Source organism: Asterias amurensis, chromosome 8 (genome assembly GCF_032118995.1).
Source record: "Asterias amurensis chromosome 8, ASM3211899v1".
Taxonomy (NCBI): Eukaryota; Metazoa; Echinodermata; class Asteroidea; order Forcipulatida; family Asteriidae; genus Asterias; species Asterias amurensis.
In genome coordinates, this window is record NC_092655.1 from 14,900,534 (window position 1) to 14,922,837 (window position 22,304).

Below are 22,304 nucleotides of genomic sequence, written 5' to 3' on the forward strand. Positions count from 1 at the left end.
CTTGGATCGGACGAGTTGGTCTATAAAAAGCGTTTGAAACCGTTTGTTATGAAATGCATATGGTTAGAAAGATGTTTACAAAGTAGAATATAATTATCCACACAAGTATCACTCAAAATTGCAAGGTTTTCATTATACGTCGCAAACTAACACGGTCAGCCATTTATGGGAGTCAAAAATTTGACTCCCATAAATGGCCGATCGTGTTACTGGACGAGGTAAAAAGAAAACCAAGCAATTTCAAGGGATATTTGTGTAGATCATTGTATTCTACTTTTACAACATCTTTCTAACCATATCGATTTTATAAAAAACTGTAACAGGACGCTTTTCAAGGACCAACTCGACCGATCCAAGGCAATGTGTTCCTTTAAGTACCCGAGACCACCTACATGTAGTGTTCAAACAGATGAATTAACAGGCAGGCTTTTATACTAAGCCTAATTCTTTGATTAGAATTTTATTTTAATTGCTCTCTAATTGTTTTCCTGCAAACAATAGACCCAAGTGATGGGCAAAATTTTTATTAAGTTACTGAAGCACAAACAGATTGCTGAACAATTTTCTGCTTAGCAGAAAAGAGCAGGATGCCGGTTAGAAATGATCAATATGAAACAGTGTTTTGGATGGTAACCTTATTCTGGTAAGCAAATTCTATTTGTGCCTAAGTCAAAGATCTATGAAATTGTGCCCTGATGGCTTTCTGGTTTGTTCACTGCATCACTTTAAAGGAACACGTTGCCTTGGATCGGACGAGTTGGTCTATAACTGAGCGTTTGTAACCGTTTTTTTTATAAAATGCATATGGTTGGAAAGATGTTTTAAAAGTAGAATACAATTATCCACACAAGTTTGCCACGAAATTGCGTGGTTTTCCTTTTACTGCGCGAACTAACACGGTCGGCCATTTATGGGAGTCAAAAATTTGACTCCCATAAATGGCCGACCGTTAAGTCGACGAGGTAAAAAGAAAACTTGTGCAATTTCGAGGCATGTTTGTGTGGATCATTGTATTCTACTTTTACAACATCTTTCTACCCATACGCCATTTGATAAAAAAAAACAGTTACAAACGCTTTTTATAGACCAACTCGTCTGACCCAAGGCAACGTGTTCCTTTAAGTGCTATACCTCACTGGGTACTGCAGCATTCAAACAATTGCGCAGAAACACATTGGTATCCCATGCTTCTTCACAATAGTGGACAGTGGCAGTACTAAGGTCTGTTGTATGAGGCTATAATGCACATCATAATACATTTTATGAAACTCATGTTTCATTCAGTGGTTTACCTTCCCTTACTATACACCATCAACACTTCTTTTAACCATATCTTTTTTTTATCACAACCTTTTTCCCCCTTCCCCCTTCCCTCTCTACGCTTCCTTCCGGTTTTTTTTTTAGCCAGCTATTTATCCTTTTGTGTCAGTAATCGATATTGTGTGTTATACTGTATCCCCGGCCCACGCCTCTCATTCAGTGCCATTATGAATTTCATACCTTGGTGAGTCTGCGTTATAGCCTGTGAGAAACCATCACATGCCTAGCTATGTGACAAAATTTTCTGGCTGGCACGAGGCATGGCTTTGCGGTCGGTGCGTTTGGCCGGGCCTGGGTTGTGCTGGCGCCGGGTTTGTTATTGATGCAAATTTGATGTCTACGCAACATGAATATAATAACCACATTGCGTCTCTCGTTTTGGACACAGTGCTTAAAATGATGCCTGCAAAAAACCTTGATTAAGTTTGGAATAATATTTCGGACTGTGTGAATATCAATCAGCTTTGAAGGGTTTATTGGTACTTTGTTTTACCATATTTTATTTTATGTAGTGTCCAAGGGTTTTTGTGGTCGAGGATTTAACTGCTGTTGGGGAAAAGTGAAATTAAATTTAATAAGAGTACATCTGTGTTTTTGGAATTATATTATTTCAGATCGGGAAATATAATAGAATTTTTTTTTAAGTTCTGAAGGTTGTTGGCCTTTTTTTTCTAGGGGGATGGAGATGGGAGTCAAACGTAAAACAAAGCGACAGCGATAGCATCAACACCTGTTTTGCCCAGGGTGAAGATAATTCAGTTATACACACGGGCAGTTTCGGGGATGAATCTTAAATGTATTTATTTGTTTTATTTCATTTGGACAAACTGGTGAAACAAGTTATTGGGAGTTTAAATTGAAACGAGTTTGATGGAAAAGTAATTTACTCTAGTAGTGTGTAATAGATGTGATAGAAATATGACTTGGGACAAATTTTTAGTTTAAATAATCACAGGGCATAGATGCAGACTCTTTGAAATTGCATTTTCTTTTTTTAATGATCGATTATTTATTTTTAAACATTGTTAATGGATGGTAGAACAAGTTCAATCAGGGTAAATTTTATTTAACTGTTCGGGGGTAAGCCAGCGTTATGATTACTGCGGCAGAAAAATGCTTGTAAGTAGGGTCCGATTTTATGGAGCAGAAAATGATGCTTAGCATTGGAAAAATCTGCTAGGGGAAAAATAGCAGGGAATCAGTCCCAAACTGATTAAGAGTGTACTATTTTGCTGGTAACTTATTTCTGCTGAGCAAGGTTGTTCTAGTGCTAAGCAATCTAGGGGATTAACAACGTCATGGATTCCGGTCTTGAAGTGTATTTCCGAAATAGATTTTAACTGCACCTGTTTCGTTTCTTTTCACAACGGATTTGAATTGTTGCAGCTTGTCCGCTCACCAGAACAGCCGACAAGTTATTTTGACTTTTGCTTTGCTTACGGTTCTAGACGGAGATTATAAAAGGGAAACTCTGCTAGCCTACAGGTGTTACGAAATTGGTTTGTGGAAGTTTAGTACTAATAGATCTTAAAGGCAGTAATTATTGGTAATTACTCAAAATAATTATCAGCATAAAACCTTACCTGGTAACGAGTAATGGGGAGAGGTTGATAGTATAAAACATTGTGAGAAACGGCTCCCTCTGAAGTAATTACCTACGAATTTGATTTCGAGACCTCAAGTTTAGAACATGAGATCTCGAAATCAACCATCTAAACGCACACACCTCCGTGTGACAGGGGTGTTTTTTCTTTCATTATTATCTCGCAACTTCGACAACCAATTGAGCTCAAACTTCCACAGGTTTGTTATTTTATGCATATGTTGAGATACACCAAGTGAGAAGACTGGTCTTTGACATTTACCAATAGTGTCCAGTGTCTTTAACATTAACCAGTGGTGTATTGTCCTTACAATGTATTTGCAGTTTCATACTTGTTTATAACCACAGAGGGCCTTGCATCCCAAAATGGCAATAAGTAAAAAAATAAGCCATTCTTCAACCTTCCAGAGAAGCCACACAAGAACTTCTTAGGAAGACATTATCACCACTAAACTCAAGTTACTTTAGCTTTGCATACATTCATGTCTGATTTATTATAATAGATGTTAAATTTGCATCGGGGATAAAGAATATTAATTTTGGTTTTTCCCCATACACCGATGTGTGCCTGTGATATTTTTTCACAGGACTCGGGAAAGTACTGAGTATACAGTGCTTACACACATCGGTGTATGGGTAAAAACCAAAATTAATAGTCTTATTTATTGTTCGCTTTAATGGATTTTTTAAATTTGCATCAGGGATAAAGAACATTCATTTGGTATTACCCATACACTGATGTGTGTTAGCACTGCACACTCGGTACTTTCCCCGACTTCTGTGAAATGGTTTACCAAAAAAAGAAATACCTCGGCTGCCGCTCCCCAGGTTGTATCGTAATTTCTGTGTGATCCCCGGCTACACTGCAGCCCTGGCTATCAGGAAATTGACAAAATAGGGAGACCGCCAACATAAAGCTAGATACAATGTAGCTCAGTTGGTAGAGCGCCGGCACCTTAGTCCGGAGGTCGTTGGTTCGGGTCCCACTCTAGTCATTTTTATTTGTTCATCCCCAAATCATTTTAAATTTACCAAGTCAGTTTCCCTTGTGGTTTATTATTTGATATTATTTGATATACACAAAACAAAACAAAATTTTAATGGGTTTTTGCCTGCCATTGACAGTGTCCATGTTTGTTGCAACTCCACTTTGTATTCCCTGTGCCAGCCATCCCTCACTTTAACGCTGTCGAGGAACTTGCCATATACTCTGCCACCGTGTAAGACCTCATAATCCCATAGGCCACAGGTTTCCACCATTTAAAATAAGTTCTATAAAATAAACTCTCTTTTGTCTAGGTACTTGCCGTTGCTACATGTAAACAGACTACTGCAGTTACGCTAATGACCCTACTGCCAATGCCATTGTTTGCACTGTAAATGCAGTTTACCGCTAATGGCCGACGCGGTGTGTGGCGCATCATACTGCTTGACTCATCAGTTTTAATATTTTATGTCAATTGTATGATCACTCAACTCTGTTGGCTTTCACTAATTGACGAAGAGGCTTTGCGGAGGGGATCAGTTTGATATTTTCTGCGTGGTTTACGACTGCTAATTTTAATCCCCTGGAGCCGGGTCGGTCGTTATTTAGTGTGGCCCTTTCATTTGTGGTCGTCCCCCCCCCCCCTCCATTGTTCCAGGCACTATCCCCTGGATCGTTAAAAGAAAAGAAAAAATAATTTTGTTTACAATTTCAATTGTGCGTTATTATATTGCACTGTAAAGCTGTTATAACCGTCTGAGGCAATCATTCTATTAAAAGGCGCATTTTTTTTTTCTATGCTTTTCTGGCTCATGCTTTACATCCTTTTAACTTGCCGTTTTTTCTCGCTGAGTCAGTTTGCAGTATTTTGGAATTATAAGACAAAAGATGGTAACACATTTCCGGGGGCACTCTAGCGGGAAATGCAAGCCAACCCTCGCCCCCCCCCCCCTTTTTTTAAATATTTTTTTGTATACAGTAAGTCCACTTGGCAAAAGGAGCGTGTTCAGACATGATTGATGAAGATGCGTTTTGTTGGTTGCATTTAATATATGTAAAACAAAATTCCCTCAAAATTTGTTTCCTCTCTGTTTCTTTCTCTCTCTAATAAGGGTTTTGCAGTTTGAAACTAAAATTTTGAAAGCCTTCCTCGAATCTTTGTTGGTGAATTCATTGTCATTTAACAATCCATTCCTAACATTTTTTATTTATTTTGTAAGCAAAGCAGTAATATTAGCTAATCAAAATTTGTTTTGTGAAGATTTTTTTCCCTTTTATGTCACTCTCTCTTTCATATGATACGATCCTTAAAATGATTTTGTTCTCTGTCAATTTTCCAAATTTTCAGAGCCATGCTTCACAGTGCAGTGGGACAAAGGGAACGAAAAAGTTCAAAAAGCATCCCCCATAATGTCTAGACCAGGCTATGTATGACTTTCGTTCTTTGTATTTTTAAAAACCAATTTACTTTTTATCTGCACTTGACTCCTTTTTTTTGTTCATTTTAAATTTTGTTGTTTTTACTCGGTTTTTACTTCATTTCAAATTTGCTCTTTTGCTCAACAAATTCTCTCTTCATCGTAGCAAATTGAGTGATTCAGCAATTCTTCCTTTTTTAATTCATTTATTTTGTTTCTTCTTCATTTCATTAAAGTGAGGGGAGAGGAGAACTCTAGGTTGTGCACTCTTCAGAATATTTGATCCCCTTCTTCACATTTTGAAATATTTCTTACCATATTGCATCACAGTCTTTGCTATATTCACTTATAAGAAGATAGTCTCTGAAATTTAAAGGAACATTGCAGAATTGGTATTTGCTAACAAAACAGTTGCTGGCAGTGTAAGCACTTTATGTAATCCACCATAAACATAAACTGACAAACCTGTAGAAGTTTGAGATCGATCGGCCATCTGGGTCACGAGAGAATAGTGAAAAACTTATTACAAATTTTGCATTGCATCGATGCCAAAATAAAAATGAATAAAACGCTAACTGAGCGATAAACTCCAAGCGCGAAGTTAGAATATTTATTTCTCATCAATGATGACATTTCAGACAGAATTATTTCAAGGGATGTTTTCAACTATCATCATCATTAGACCGTGTAAGTTTATTGTAAATCTGTGATCTTCACGATTTTTGTTTCTTACCAATTCGGTAACGTTCCTTAAATGTTTTCTGGTTTCATTAGCAAGTATGAAACCTTCAAGCAAGCGGGGTTCTTTGGGAGGGGGGGGGGGCGGGTGGGTCCTCAATCCCAAGTTTCAAAAATCATGAGCAGCTAGAATGAAACAAACACGTTTACGTTTCAACAATTCTGTTCCCATTTGTATATTTCATTTTCTTGACATCACAAAGATTAATCTGTAAAGGGGTGGTGCATTCAAGTCATTGGTATCCATGGTTCCCCTAGTATTGTTAAAAACTGGCAGGGGGACATTTCTAGTCCGTAAAACATTTTGAGCCCTGTTTTGGATTATGATTTGGAAGGATGGATTTGTCCCTTTCGTTAAGTTCCCAGTATAAAATGTCGTCAAACTAACCCATTAGTTTCTTGTATGTTTGAAAATGGCAACAATAGGTAATAATTCAACCGTGAACGTGATTTTTTTCTGTTATTACGCTTAAAAGAAGTATGGAATAAAATTATATTCTAACCTGTGGTATTAAAACATTGAAGTTCCAAATGGGCATGCAGGGCACTTTAGTTTGGACAATTGTGGAAAGGCATTATTAATGCTGCTCAAATGCAGCTTTTTTTAACCAGACTGAATCAAGTAAAATATTCAATGCAGAGAATTATTCAAGAAAACTGGGGCGAGATGGAACCCATTTAAGTAGTAGGGCAATATATTCTTAATATACACCATAATGAGCTGACATTTCTCGGTTGGATCTTTAAATCAAAGGCCGTGCCAGGATTGATGGCTTCGGCAGTTAGCTACGACCAAAATCGTATTGTCCAAAAGCAAGAACTGACTTGATTAAGGATACGGCATCAGTACCGTAAGTCCTCCAAAATCCACCCTCTGGTTTGGATCTGGGTTCAGCCAATGTCCATTAATGCAGGCATGATAAAAAACCTCCTACTTCTGATTTTCGATCATTTTGCTCTTGGGGAAAAAAAAAAAAAAAAAAAAAAAAACATGGACCAAATATCATGCCTGTTCATGGCTCCTTGGCCCAATTTCACAGAACTGCTTTTAAGCAGCTGGAGGTTACCAGCCAAAATATAATGTTATAATGTAGCATTTTCGACTGGTTTTTTCTTTCGTATTGGGTTGTTTATTTTTGGTTTTGTTTTGGGGGGTTTTGCTGCAGGGGGAGAGGGTGTTGCTTAGTAGACAAATTTGTCAAGCAATATTTTGTGCTTGGGCAGCTCAATGACATTAAGGACTGGGCAAACATGATGCAGTTTACCATTTTAATGAAATGTATGAGTGTTTAGTAGGGGGCATTAGGGATGGTAGTAGGGGGCTTTGGTAAGTTTGTTTTGTTTATTTTATTTTAATTCTTTGGATAAAACAAGCCCAGGCCGTCCAGGGAAGGGCAAAAGTAAAAAAAAACTGCCGTCAAAAAAGATGTGCCCTTCCAGACCTACATGTAGCTCATTTCAAACTAATATACAAACTTGTTCTCTTTCGTCATCTCCCGTGTACGCACAAAGAGTGAAGACCACGATTGTTACAATGTACGTACTCTGTTTTAACAGATTACGTACTTAAAAGTCAATTATTGGTTGTTACTCAATCAACTGGGTGTCTATGGTGTAGTCTCCAAGAAGCAGCCTGACACTTGCATCAAATTACAACAATAATCCACCCACAACTGCAATGGAGATATTACAGAAAAATAACGGGGTTGTCGACTCCAGGGTTTGCTCTGTCTTCTTGAGTATATTCTAGCCTGTGTTCATTTTCTCGGGAGTAGTATGCACGAGGAAAGGAGCTGAGGTGTTTTGGTAATGCATAAATAAAATCATTTGGTTCACTCGATCTGTGATTTAAACCAGAAAACAAACACCACGGCAAGTCCGTCTCCTTCTTTTTCGGTTTGTCTTGGAGTTTTTCTTAAGCCCAGGCAATGTAACACCGAGGCAAAGCGAGATCGCATCCTAAATTACACAGCTTTAGTTGCTAAACGCAAGCGGGTGATAGTTCATGGATATTCAGGGTTGCTTCTTGAAGGGCTTAACGGCTTGTCTTGTCTCTCTTGAGTGTCTGTTGCGTTTCCTCTTGTGAACGGGGCGCTCTCCACTGACAGTGTCCCACTTCTTGTTGGGGACACTCTCCAAGGACATTAATAACTCAGAAGCAGGGGGGGCTCATGAATATTCAGGATTGGGTGGGGGGTTTGTTGGTGGGGGTCATCACATCTGCTGGAGCCGAATCCACTGTTGAAAGGGTGGAATTTCTTGTGGAGATAACGAAAATAGGAAGGATATTTCTTTATTTCCCAGGAGGGATTACTGTGGTCACTTGAGAATTTGTTCTCTCCTTTTTTTGTTGTTGTAACTTGGTTATACGATGGCTAACTGTTGATTCAACCAATGAGTTTTTTTGCAGAGTTAAACTTGCTGGGTGTTATCTTGACCTCAATTGGGTATGGTCATCTTTCACTGTTTTTTTCAGAACTTTTGATTGAGATTTGGCTGGACACTGGACACTACTGGTAATTGTCAAAGACCAACCAGTCTGCTCACTTGGTGTATCTCAACATATGTATTAAAAAGAAACTGTGAAAATTTGAACTCAATTGGTCGTCGAAATTGCAAGATAATAATGGACAGATGGAAGGAAAAAACACCCTTGTCACACGAAGTTGTGTGCTTTCAGATGCTTGATTTTGGGACCTCAAAATTTAGTTCTGAGGTCTGAAAATAAAATTTGTGGGAAATTACTGCTTGTTACCAAGTAAGTTTTTATGCAACAAATTATTTTGAGTAAATACCAATAGTGTCCAGTGCCTTTAAATGTATTTGAAACTTTTGGTTTTTGCACCCATCAGCAGGTTCCTCCGAAGTAATATTTGTAGTGTTCAGCCAGGAGTGCTTTTTGACTGGTGTAATTCTTGATTCCAATTCAAGGGGAACGAGGACATGAGTTTATGATTCAAGGCTATACCTCGTAATCAATGAAGTTATACGTGCCATGGAATACTCACGCTCTATCAAATTATAGATGTCTCCTGCATGTTAAGTTTTTCGCTGGCCAGGCTTGAGAAATAATATAAATGAAAATTGCAAAATTTTTGATTCAGCCGAGGCATCATTAAGTTGCTGTAAAGCTGCATAGATAACCATCCCAATGAGATATTGAGTGGAAAATGGGCGCTGCCTGAAATCCGATATCTCCGGTGCGTTCCTGCTTGCCATTTCACCTCGGGTGATGATGACGGAAAACCGGGGAATTATTATCGCAGTGTCATCTGATGAGATTAAATTTGTCATTAGGTCAGCGGCTCCCCGGGGGTCTTGAGGCTGGCTGGTGCGAATGCCAATTGGACTTGGGGCGGATGGAAGGGGGGTGGTTGAGGCAGGCGTACAGCGCGAGGGGGACAGACCAGACCTGCAGGGCATTATAACCCGACGCTAAGGCAGTCTTCGTTTCCATTTAACACCTTTTCATCTGGATGGACGGTTTGAGACACGGCTAAAAGTTTGGGGCAGGAAGAGATTTAAATGCGAAAAGAAAAAAGGATAGCGGGGCTTGAGAAGTGAGAAGATCAGTTTGCATTACGGTGGACATAGGAGATAAATCTTCTATAATGAGCATGCCGTGTTCTCTTTACATGTGGTTGGTGTGAAAGGAAGACTTCAGCTTGATTTGGAAGTCCTCGTCTTATGGACAGAACGCTCTCAGGAATTCCATGGCGCTGGAAAGTCTCTTCTAAGGTTATACGTGCTGCTCAGCCTTCGGCTGTAATTTTTTCCTAGAATCCCTTGAGTGAGAAAAGAAACACCACTTCTAAGTGCAAATTCAGCAGTTTGTATTTGAGTCTGAAGTCGTGACTATATATGAGATTATGTATTTTTTTTACATACAAGAAGCTGTAATGACCTGATGTTTTAACCATAGTAGAAGAGGTTTATTTTCAATTCAAAGGCTTAGACAGAAAGACATTTCAAAAGACTATGCTAGGTAAGAAACATCAGGAAAGTTTTACTGCTTGTGTTTGTACTACATGTACATACACATTTCTTTTGGCAGTAAGCATTTTATTGAAGCTATTTTTTCTTTTTCTCCCTTTGTGTTATTGTTTTCAAAAATTCATGTCACGTTTACTTGGTTACCTAGTTGTGCACCCTGATCCCCCTGTTTTGAGTTGTTGGTTTGGTTTTGCATCCGCATTCAAATATTTGGGTAAAGTTCCCTTTTACCACCGAGGATATATTGATAATGTTGGATCCCCCTCCCCCCCCCCCCTCCAGGCCTGATACTTCACGTAGGCAACTGAGGCGACTGCCTCCATGCCCCCCTGGTCATTGCCTAGTGCCCTTATAATGCTGCAGTAGAAGTTCCTCATAGGGTGGCCTTTACAAAGAAGAAAAAGGCCTTGATGGCCTTGCCCTTTCAAAAATGAAGCGTACAGGCCTCATCAGCCCCCTGATTTATACAGACCTCAGGTTTGACGTGGGTTTGTTCACCCTGTGTGTGTTTGTGTGTGTTGCTCCTGGCTTCATCAATAAACCAAGTTCATTTATTGATGCCTTCCTTTGTCACCATAGATGGATGTCTTATTTGCAGTGAGACGTTAAAGCGGCGGATTCTCAAGTGAAATACTCGGTCTTCCTGTTGAATATATATATATGCCAAATGTTTGGGGTTTTGAGAAACTGATAATCAGACAGAAAAGGCCTCTGTTCATCCTCAACTACCGTAAATAATTGCTGGCCCAGGATGATCGATGATCGACAACTGTTACTGTTTACTAAACACCAGGAGGGGGGAACGGTGAAAAAAATGTAGACTGTGTGTGTTGGATGCAGATGCAGTGCTGGCTGCTTGTTTGGGAATGAGAGACTGTTAATACGCTTTTTATGGGGGGGGGGGGTTAATACATCATGAATGATGTGTGTCTGTATCTTACAAAAATCATCGAATGGAGAATGTTATCAGATATCAACGGGAGGGAGAGTTATTGTCTGTAAAACAGTGTACGAGACAGGGTGGTATTTTGTGGTGTGTTGTTCACCCCGATGCCATTTTTGTCTGTTCGCAGAGCCGGATTGTATTTCAAATTTATTGATGTTGGAAAAAAAAAAAAAACGGAAATGTTCTTTTCTTGACCTGATGACTTCAGTTTCTTTATATGGCTGATGTTATCTAAAAAATCTTGTGACTTTCTGCACAGTCAAACACATTTTTTCTTCTTTATTATTGGAGACCATTTTTGTCGGAAGTAAGGCAAATTCTCAGGAAAAAAATATGACACCTTGGTTCTGTGTATTTGATTTGACTTAAGTGTGAACTGTTGATGGAGACCACTATTAAGTGAAATTTTTCTCAAGAAAAAAACATGAGACCTCGGTTTTTGTGGTGTATAATTTTTTTAATTGACTTTAATTTGAACTAGTGCGAGCGTCCACATATAGGGGGAAATTAGCTTTTCTACATCCTCCAAGAGAAGACATGACTTGAAACTGCACAATTTGGATTTGTATCCTCTCTCCCAAAAACCACATGGCAGATTTTCCCCTTAAAAGCTCCCTGTCTTTTTCCCTTTTTCATCCGATTTCTCATTATGTCTGTTTTCTAATTTGATTCCCTATTTTTGGAAGGGCTTCTGTTCATCAGATTAAGCCACATGAATTGCAAATTGATATCAAATTAAGGTTTTGTTTTATTAGATGAATGGTTCCTGCAGAGACCATTGTATAATTGCCCCCGGGGAGAACATAATTGTGTTTAGTCAGGGTAGGGGGGTCATTTTAAGCCACCTTTTACCTTCAGATATTCCCTTAAAGGGTTTTGATACCTTTTGTAGATCAGGTTTCTTTGGCTATGATATAAATCCCTACTCGCTGTGAATGAAGATGTATGTAGTATAAGTTACCTGTTTAAGTTTCAGCTTCTGTAGTAATGTCCTGTTTTTGAGGAGAAAAAAGTGAAAACCACAAAGCAATTTTTCTTTAGTTGCCTAAATACCAGTACTAGTAAATCTGTTGCAGGGCCTACATGCTAGAATAGTTTACGAGACACTGTTTAACTAATTTCTTGAAAATGACAGCACCACATCAAGTGTAATATTTTAAGCGAAGCCTTTTACCATCATTATCTTCAAACCCTGTGTTTTGTCTCCTATGAAAAAGTACCTAAACCCGTTAAAGCCAAAAACAAATCTTTGAACGATTACTACTCTTTTTCTTCTTCATATTTCTGTTTTCAGCTGTTATTTTTTTTCTTACAAACTATCTACCTCTTTATGAATACATCAAAATTGTACCATATTTTGTTATCCATACCAATTGTAATTTGTCCTTGATACCATTTTAATTAAATGCCAAATAATCGTAGCACATTCTTGCTCAGTTTTATCTTTAATCTATGTGCCATCTTGTAACGCGACAATTTATCTTAAAGTCAGTGGACACTATTGGTAATTGTCAAAGACTAGCCTTCACAGTTGGTGTATCTCAACATATGCCTAAAGTAACAAACCTGTGAAAACTTGAGCTCAATCGGTCATCGAACTTGCGAGATAATAATGAAAGAAAAAATACCCTTGTCACACGAAGTTGTGTGCGTTTAGATATTTGATTTCGAGACCTCAAGTTGAGGTCTCGAAATCAAATTTGTGGAAAATTACTTCTTTCTCGAAAACTATGGCACTTCAGAGGGAGCCGTTTCTCACAATGTTTTATACCATCAACCTCTCCCCGTTACTCGTCACCAAGAAAGGTTTTATGCTAATAGTTATTTTGAGTAATTACCAATAGTGTCCACTGCCTTTAACCTATGTGCCATCTTGTAACGCGACATTTTATCTTAAAACATGATTCTATGTTCACTTCCATTTTAACCCACTTCCAACTTTTCTTCTAGTCCAATTATAAGCTAAAATAATAGTTTTCAGAAATCATATCTTCTGAAATACATGTTATATTTTTTGGTTCGTCTCGTGGATCTATGAAATTTAGGAGGAGTCACAACTCTCCTCCCCCTAAGCACCACCATCCCCCTCCAAAAAAATATTCTGCCTAGTTTTTGTTTCTTTTCTGAATAGTCAATTAATTGCATTAACAAAACTGGACTTTCTTTCTTATCTTTTTACAGAGATACTCGTGTAGTACGAGATCCCACAAAAGACAACCGGTCAAAAGGATATGGTTTTGTCTCCTTCGAAAAGGAAGAGGTAGGTGTTTTTAAGGAAAACCTTTTTTTTTGTAAATCGTAACAAAGTTGTAACAATGCAGCCAAACTGTAAACTGGTGATATTGTCATTGTATAGACCTTTGTGCATCTAACCAGGTTTGTTCCGCCATTGCTAACATGCAAATATTCCAAGTGTTCTTTTTTTTTAACGCATAGTCATCTTCAAACAATGATGTTGCCACAATTTTCTAAAATTCCAGCATGATGCAAGTCGTGTCGCGACCATGTGGTTAACACACCCTGGACTCAAGCTGTGGTGTTTCTGTTCAGCAGAGTGTGGATTCGAGTCCCAGTCTTCAAACTTGTGTCCTTGCTTCATTTAACCTCTGGATGGATGTAAAGCCCCAGCCGTCGATTTCACAAAACTCTTCCTAACTTAAGACTAATCTTAGGACTTAGGACGAGTCCCAACCTTGCACTGTAGCATGCAGACCTTAAGATTAGTCCTAAGTTAGGAAGAGTTACTCGTCCTAACTCGAGATAAGACGAGTCCTAACTCTTTGTGAAATCGACGGCAGGTCCTGTGTGTTGTGTAATGGTGAAATGCGTGTAAAAGAACCCAGTACAAGCCAAGGAGTTTGTCCCCACGTTTTCTAGTATGGTTATCTGCACATTGCGCCACAGCGCCTTGTACACCACAAAATGGGTTTTAGAATTTGAACAGGAGCTTTGCATAAAAAAAATATATATGATGAGCGCTTTGAGATGCCCTCGGTGGTGTGATATTTTTATCAAAGCCATCGCATTACGCGAACAGGTTTGTCACAACATCTTAGTTAGAATTGGTGAAAAACACTTGTACAACTCAATTGATAAAGACCTGAAACAGATTGGTCAATACACAAAAAGAAGTTAAAACAAAGCTAATCAGCTACTTGTTGATTGCCGAATGTATAAAGGTTCATAATGGAAGACATCTTTTCCTCGCAGGAAGGTATGAATTTCTATTGCCACTTTACAAAGAGCACTCACAGCAATAGACACTCAACAGCAATTGCTGCTAGCTAGATCCAGGCTCTCGATTCATAATACGAGAGAATGTTCATCCTAAAAAGATAGATCACCTTAGAATACATGATGAGCAAGAGGCGGACCGCCCCCCCTTTCCTGCCTCTCTCACTCCTTCTCTCAACCCTCGTGCTAAGACCGCATCCTGCTAAGGGCAGGTGCTATCGTGGTTATTTTTAACATCCAGCAATCTGCCTGGCTACAGTCTTCCCCAAGCTGCCTTATTTCTTGCATACATGAGTGAGTTTGATGCCGATGTAAATATTTCAGACCTGGTTAATATTAAAGCGGGTTCCATCCAGACGGCAATTTGTAGCAGCTTGATGTGGTCTTTTTGGATGACACAAAAAAATCGGATTACAAATATGCGGCTGTTTCATTACTCTGTACACCGGTTATAACCTTACATCAGCGCTGCAGCATGTCATACAAAGTTCATAAGTTTAGTCTCATCTGTGAGTCTGCATCTCGAGAGATGGGAATGTCTGATGGAGGCACACATAATTGCCAAACAATTCAGAATTTTACTCATGTTTTTATAGAATACAAAATAAATTGAATAGATTGTTTGGGTGTGTTTGTTTTGTTTTTTTTTCTCAGAGTAAAAATGTTTGTACGTATGTTAAGGATGAGGTCTCATGATTCAAAAACTTTGTCCCACTCATCACTTACAGTAAAAATACTTGGTGCTTTGTATCCTTTGGAAAAGGCGCGTTATAAATACAGTTATTATTATTACTCTTTTGGGCAGGGAAAATGTTTGAAGCGTGAGCTGTAGCTATAAAAGTCTCAACATATTGTTTTTTCTTTCCTTTCAACAGGAGGCCAAGAATGCCATTAAAGGAATGAATGGTCAGTTCTTAGGAGGCAAGGTGATCCGCACAAACTGGGCTTCACGTAAGCCTTCGGAGCAAAAGACAGAAAGTAAGTTTGCAACTTCTCTAACCGCTTTTGCTGTCCCACGATTTCTCAAGTTTTTGCCCTCATCAGGATACTCGTCTAGTTACACTTTCAAAGACAGCATACACATGTAGAAACTATAAGAAGTGCTGCAGAAAATTCGTCCTTTCAAGGTGGCCACAGCAAATGTTCATCTGATGTAACTATTAATAAGTTGGCTACCAGTATCTTAAAAACATGGAGAAGTACATGGTTTTTTACTTATAATGTAACTGAAGAGCTTGACTTATCTTCAAACAGACGCTGAGCATAAAAAAAAAATAGCTTGATCAAATTGTTATTAAGAAGAAAAGAAAAGGGAAAAAAAGAAAAACAATTTGGACGTATAAATCTGCAAAAGTATCTGGTTACCTGTTTTTTTGCTAAGCAGAAGTTGCCTGCAATCATCAAATTCACATGGGCTTATCAGCTCAGTAGAATTGGGCTAATAAGAGTAGTGGGTGATATGGGGGGCTTTAGTCTGAGAGACACGCAGTTAGGATTTCAAATTGATATCAAATCCGGGAGAATTCTTACCAAACTTATAAAACGATTGAGTTGGAAGAAAAGTGTTCTCATATGGGAAATTGCCCATTGCCATCCAACAGCTGAGCCTGTGTGACTGCGATGAAATTCAGGCCAGATATTTTACGGAGGCAACGAAGGCGATTGCCTCCATGCCCCCCCTGGTCATTGCCTTGCTGGTGCCATTGAGATGCTGCAGTAGATATTTACAATAACCAACAGGGTGGGCTTTACTGTGGAGAAAACGCCTTGGTGCCTTTGCCCTTTCAAAAATTAAAAAACGACGCATACAGGCCCGAAAATTAGTCGTTGAAACACATGCACATTGCGCTAGTTTCGTCTTGCCCTTAATAATATGCTACAGTAGAAATTTATACTTTCCTTCTACGTGTAGGGTGTCCTTTTCATTTTGTGTAGGCGCCTTGATCGGTTTTCTGGAAAAGTGCGCATTATAAATCCATATTATTATTATTATTATTATTATTATTATTTACCATGGAGAAAATTGCCTTGGTGCCCTTACCCGTTCAAAATTGAAAAACATTCATACAATGCGTTAGTCTGGTCTGGCCTTCCCTTAGTAGCAAAGTTGAATGGTCACGCATTTAAATCAAGCACAGCATTCCATTGGATGTCGCCGGATTTGGGGGGTGTTACGTTATGAATTCAACATTCAGATTGAGGCACTCCGGCAGTCAATTCGGCTCCTTGTGACTTGGCGCTATTGTCCAGAAATGCAAAGCTGTGATGTGGAGAAACTATGTAGTATGTTCATAAATAGTCGGTGCTCAGCCTCCGGAGTAATGATTAAAATGTTTGTTTGTCGCCAGGGCGCAATTATAGAACAGACGTTATAAATCAAGGATTTGGTGGTTGATTTGTGTTGGTTACATTGTGTTGTTATTATTGAGTCTGTCGAGATTGAGTGCTGACTGCAGGGGGGTTTTCGACGGAGGCTTTAGGATCAACTTTTCGCAAAATGAAAACCTTTCCAAATAACTCCATCGCATTTATCAGTCATTCATGTACTCTTTGGGTAATTGCAGTTTGCAAATGCTGGTTTGTCGAATAAGCTTGTAAATGCACTTTGTTTTAAAGGCACCAGCCTATCTGGGCAACCTGGCTTTACGGTTTAAGTATGCAAGAGTAATTATCTACTGAGCATGAAACAATTTTCACAAGCAGAAATTGATAACTAGTCTGAATGTTTTTTTATTGTATGGTCAGTACCCTCCAAATTATTGCTAACCTCTATCATTTTGTTTATATCATGCTCGATATGTTGCAAAGGGTGACCCCCACCCCCCCCCCCCAAAAAAAAAAAAAAAAATTCCCATACTTGAATACACTATTTTCCTCCCCTTAAAATCCTGTAAAGATTTCTTACAGAAAATCTTGCAAGATAAAAATGTCCAAGATGGAAATGTAAAACAAAGATTTCTTAGAGAAGTATTGCAAGATAGAAATGTCCCAATTTAATTTGGCCAATTTTTGTGTAGTGTAAAAATTGACGTTTTCTCCGTGCACTCTTTCTCTCCCTCTCTCTACAGCAAAGTCACACGATGAAGTTTATGCTCAAGCTAGTGTCAACAATTGTACAGTATACTGCGGTGGTATTCAAAATGGAATGTCAGGTCAGTAACATGCAGTCAATATTTCCACAAAATGATCTCACTTGAGATCGTTAAATAAGTTCATTTGGATAAATCGTGGATTGTGAGGTTCGTTTTTTTCTTGAATAAAAATAAATGTAGATGTTACGTAACTGCAATATGTGTAATTTGGGGTTCAACAAAGATTAATTAGATTAAATTAGATTAAAAATATTTATTGTCATGATAAAAAAAAACATGAAATTTGTCTTCCGTGTGTAAAGGAGACTGTACAATACATACAAGGAAGACATAGCAAAAATAGACAACAAGAATAAAAATAAAATTTTAAAATTGACTAAAGCAGGATTTGAACGAATAACCGTCGGTTTAACGTGCCTTGATACTTAACTTGATATTAAAGGCAAAGGTGGTAGCTTTTATGGCATATTAGCCTTTCTCATGCATCTGGAAATACACAATTCTTTGCAACAAGGGTGTTTTTCCTTTCGTTATTTTCTTCCCAACTTTGATGATCAATTTAGCCCATATGTTCACAGGTTTGTTAGTGTTTGTAATGTACGTATGTTAAGACTATGGCACACAAAGTGAGGATACTGGTCTTTGACTTTTACTGAAAGTATACCCTACCTTTAAAACAGTGAGTTCAAAATATTTTTACGGTTAGCTTTTCTCCCTTTTTCCCTTTTTTTTTTTTTAAATTGTATTTTAAAACAAATTCTCTTTCAACTTTTCTCTCACAACATTTTTCAATTGAGTATTTCCCTTTCGGCACAAAGTGTAGTTTCAATCTGTCAAAATGTTATTGTATCAAGTTATTAAATTTCCATTGATGTTGTTCAGAGAGATATTTCCCTCACGTTCTTTCTTATAATCCTTGGTGCCAAAGACCCACCGGGCAGGAGAGTTTTCACAGCTTCCTTTCATTTTTCACACCTGTGTTTCTGTCCTGTCCAGTGTGTACGCAAAACACTGACATTTGAACGATTGGTTTAATGGGGGGGGGGGGGGGGCTCACAAAAAATTGAAGTTCCCTTTCTATCCATCTTGTCATTCAGACAAAATGTTTTTTTAAATAATTTATAAATATATTTTTTAATATAGTTTATGTTAAACCTGCATCGGGAATGCGCCTTATTTTTGACCGTATGAGGGCGCTCTCAAACATACTGGTATCACTTTGGGGGTATATTCTTTCATACCCAAAACAATTATTGAAAGACTGGAACACATTACCACCACAGACATCATATTCTCATGGACAGTAAGATCTTTAAATGAACTGTTATAAGTTGCCTCTAAAGCAAACTAAAATTAGGCGATTAAAACTGTGCAGGATGAATCGGGTATACACTGGAAGTGATAAAAATACTATTGAGAAATCAATTTCAATGACAAATTGAGTTAAAACTTTCACAGGTTTGCTTTTTCATGCATATGTTGTGATACACCAAGTGAGAAGACTGGTCTTTGACAATTACCAAAGGTGTCCAGGGGTGGATTTCACAAAGAGTTAGGACTAGTCTTATCTCGAGTTAGAACCAGTTACTCGTCCTAACTTAGGACTATCCATGCAATTTGTATATCTCCTAGGACTAATCCTAACTTGTTAGGATTAGTCCTAACTCTTTGTGAAATCGACCCCAGTGTCTTTAAATGGCCGAAGTATTCATCCGTTAGCTTCCTAAGAGCTTCAACAAGCTCAAGAGAACCCCTGTAACAAAGACCCCTGGACAATTCCTTGTGGACTCATCATTTGAACTATACGTAATGGAGTCAACGTGGTTCTTATCCAGCAGTCTAGTACAATGTCATTCAAGGCTTGATAAATAATTTAGATTGTACTCTCCACACTAGGGGGGGGGGGGGGGGGGGGTGTCACACACTATGCCGTCCATTGTAATGACGGAGCCTAACCATAATTACACTTCCTACATAATTGAGAGTGATGAGGTAAAAAAATATACATATATTTTTCTTTTTTTTTACTGATGACTTCTTGTCATTAAGAAGCCCTTGGAAATAGAAAAAAAATGTAATTAAATTATACGATGCTATGAAAATTATAACCGCTACTTTGGAGGCGGTAATTAATCTGCACTCTTAAATCACCTCGGCTTGCATGTTTCTGCGTTTTGTTCTGAACAGCCCTTACTGTTGTGGCATTGTCATTGTACTCTGTTTAACTCTATATTAATTTGTCTTGCTTTTTTTTTCTTCTTCCTTTTTTTGTATATTCTTGACAAAACAGAAGAGTTACTACGCCAAAGGTTTAACGAATACGGCACTATACAAGAAGTCCGGCAATTCCCCGAGAAGGGTTATGCATTCATTCGGTAAGTGATTAGTGTGCAGGAATGATCGTTGGTTGGGAAGGGGGGGGGGACACTGTTATTCAAGCACTGGGGCGACTAATAATAGCGGACCGTTCATGGGCGGCAGGTTCCTGTGTTATGAAGCGGCATTAGAGTGAATTTAGCCATATTGATTACACACAAGCAAAACTCTGCATGTCCATGGGTTAGATTTGAATGATTCAACGCGCAGTGAGCCACAAGCATAATGACATCGGCCTCTAAGCCTTCTTATTCCATTGTTAACGACAACAGCAAATTAATTTTCTGCGCTGGAACAGTCAAAAGTGTATTTGTTTCTCTTCTTGGGAGCTTGCATGCTGCTGTGTTGCATATTTTATTCTGAGGGGAGGGGGAAGGGGTTCAGAAGGGGTACATATAGCTGTGTAAGTGTAGAATGCCTAGTATTGTGGAGTACCCTAAAATTCCCTGATAACTTTAGAATGTGGCATCCATAAAGCACCACTTTGTTTGTTGCGGCGTGTAAAATCAGCCTAATTTCATGGCTCTGCTTACCCTGTTCAAAGAATCTGCGCTTACGGAAGCAGGAATTACGCGCTTTAATAATACTGTCAAGCATGTATCACAGGTTATCAGGGAATACGCTTGCAGTAAGCACAGAAGCTAGTGTAGCTTAGTTGTCATTGTACTTTTTCTTATGGGGACTGTATACGACCAGGGAACTGTGATTTAATGCTGCTTTTGCATACATCTGTTGTAGTCTTGTTTTTCTTTGTTAGTGTGACAATGAGTCCTTTGAAAAACTTATTAATTACCATTCATAGAGCTACTTAAGCACAAATATACCTTAGCACAATTTCCAACATGGTTACCAACTAAACTACCATGTCACTAACACAATTTTAGCATGGTATCCTGCTTGAGCAGCTTTATGAAATTGGGCCCAATATTGGGGAGAATGCTCAAGGCCTGTCCCATTAAGATGACTTGCAGCCAGTTTCACAGTGCTGCTCATCGTTGAATTCGCTTAATACGCCTCGTGCAAATTATTTGACATGGGGGTGCTATAAGCACAGAGTTCCACGGTGAGCGATGCCGCAAGATTTGCTACATGTAGCTTTTAATTGTGGCTATAGTATGGGTTCAATCCTGGGTTATAAGGCCGGTTCATACTTCCTGCAAATGCTTCATGCAAAGCAAATTTAACGTCGCAGCTCTGTTTTGCTGTGATTGTTTTGCAGTTGTTCAGCCCCAGCTGATGGGAACACGGCTTTTGTTACTCTAAACTGACTACCCTTTTCTCCATTGCAGGTTTTTATCTCATGAAGAAGCCACAAGAGCAATCGTTGGTGTCCACGGTCATCTGGTAGGAAACTACAAAGTTAAATGTTCGTGGGGGAAAGAAACACAATCAGATCCTGCTGCTCATGCTCAGGTAAGCATTCAGCCGAGGCAAATCAAGTTGGTACATGTAGAATTTTGAAATATTCTGATAAGGATAATTCAAGTGTACTGTAACTAATAGTCTTTACTGTCTGGTTTTGTTATCAACTTTTGATATGAAGAAATAGGGCAACTTATTCTGCTGTAATTTTTGAAACTGTTCAATAGCACTCCGCACTAATGACGTCTGTTCTGCTCAAAACACCCGTCTGTCAGACAAGCATTCCACTACTTTATCGATCACGTCATCATCAACGCGTCACATGGCACTTGTAGCAGTAGTGTAACACAAGTAAACATGAAATGTGGACACGTATGTGCGCATATGATAGTGAAATTTCGAACTTTTACCTGAGATCCGTTGTTAAGTGTTTTTGGCACCTTTTGTGATTCTTTAAAGGGTATTAGTTTTGGGGGTTTTGACATGAGTTTAAAAAAAATAATCGTGAGGGTGTTTTATTAAATAGTTATCTTCATGGGCAATAGCCTTTTTAATTACCTTATGGTGTGAAAAATATTAATATATATGAAACAGCAATCGATTGTCTGAACCGACATTGTAGTTTTGGTACCCACAGACCCCCCCCCCCCCCCTGCCACACTGTCCTGTCTACTGATAATGAGCTTGATAAGAAAGCTGAGTGGGTAAACAAGTTCGCCACTTCAACACTTTTCAGTTCAGTGAAAGGGCAAACTGTAAAATTTGTATTTGGTCTTATTGTCACTGTAGTGACAACCTCCAAAAATTGGGGACTGAGAGATTGAGGTGTTTACTTCCAGCTTGAGCATGAAGCTTGAACTAATCCCCCGCCGGTCTAAATTTAACTAGTCGACCGTTTTATGTGATCCCTTTCTTTGTCGCTTTTTTTCCCCCTTCTCCTTGTGTCTGTCCCGCCATTCCACTCGGTGATACACTTCTGAAGATGGAGGCAGGTCTCCTCCTTGGCACATACGGCGTAGGCTAGGCTGGCCAATTTGATTGGGAGGTGTGAAAGACTGTTGCGACCCATTCAATTCCCCGGTGGGTCACTGCTCCGGCGAAGGTGTCGATGCCACTTCGGGAGAAACACAGTGTGGCGATCCTGAGGCCGATTCAGGGCGATTGATTCTTGTGCAATCCAAACAGAGAAGGCAATTACCCAATTTCACAGTCGCCATACTGTTTTCTCCCATTCCTT

General features: G+C 38.8%; 1 protein-coding gene across 4 annotated transcripts in view; it reads left to right on the forward strand.

The window, feature by feature from the left end:
* The window catches only part of LOC139940567 (nucleolysin TIAR-like), a 151,699-nt gene that overhangs the window by 117,220 nt on the left and 12,175 nt on the right, over window positions 1–22,304 (forward strand). For all 4 annotated transcript variants that reach the window (XM_071936874.1, XM_071936873.1, XM_071936875.1 and 1 more), the window contains 5 exons: window positions 13,185–13,263; window positions 15,113–15,215; window positions 17,306–17,389; window positions 19,620–19,704; window positions 20,995–21,118. In XM_071936874.1, the coding sequence (XP_071792975.1) occupies window positions 13,185–13,263; window positions 15,113–15,215; window positions 17,306–17,389; window positions 19,620–19,704; window positions 20,995–21,118 (475 nt within the window). The remainder of the gene's footprint in view (window positions 1–13,184; window positions 13,264–15,112; window positions 15,216–17,305; window positions 17,390–19,619; window positions 19,705–20,994; window positions 21,119–22,304) is intronic.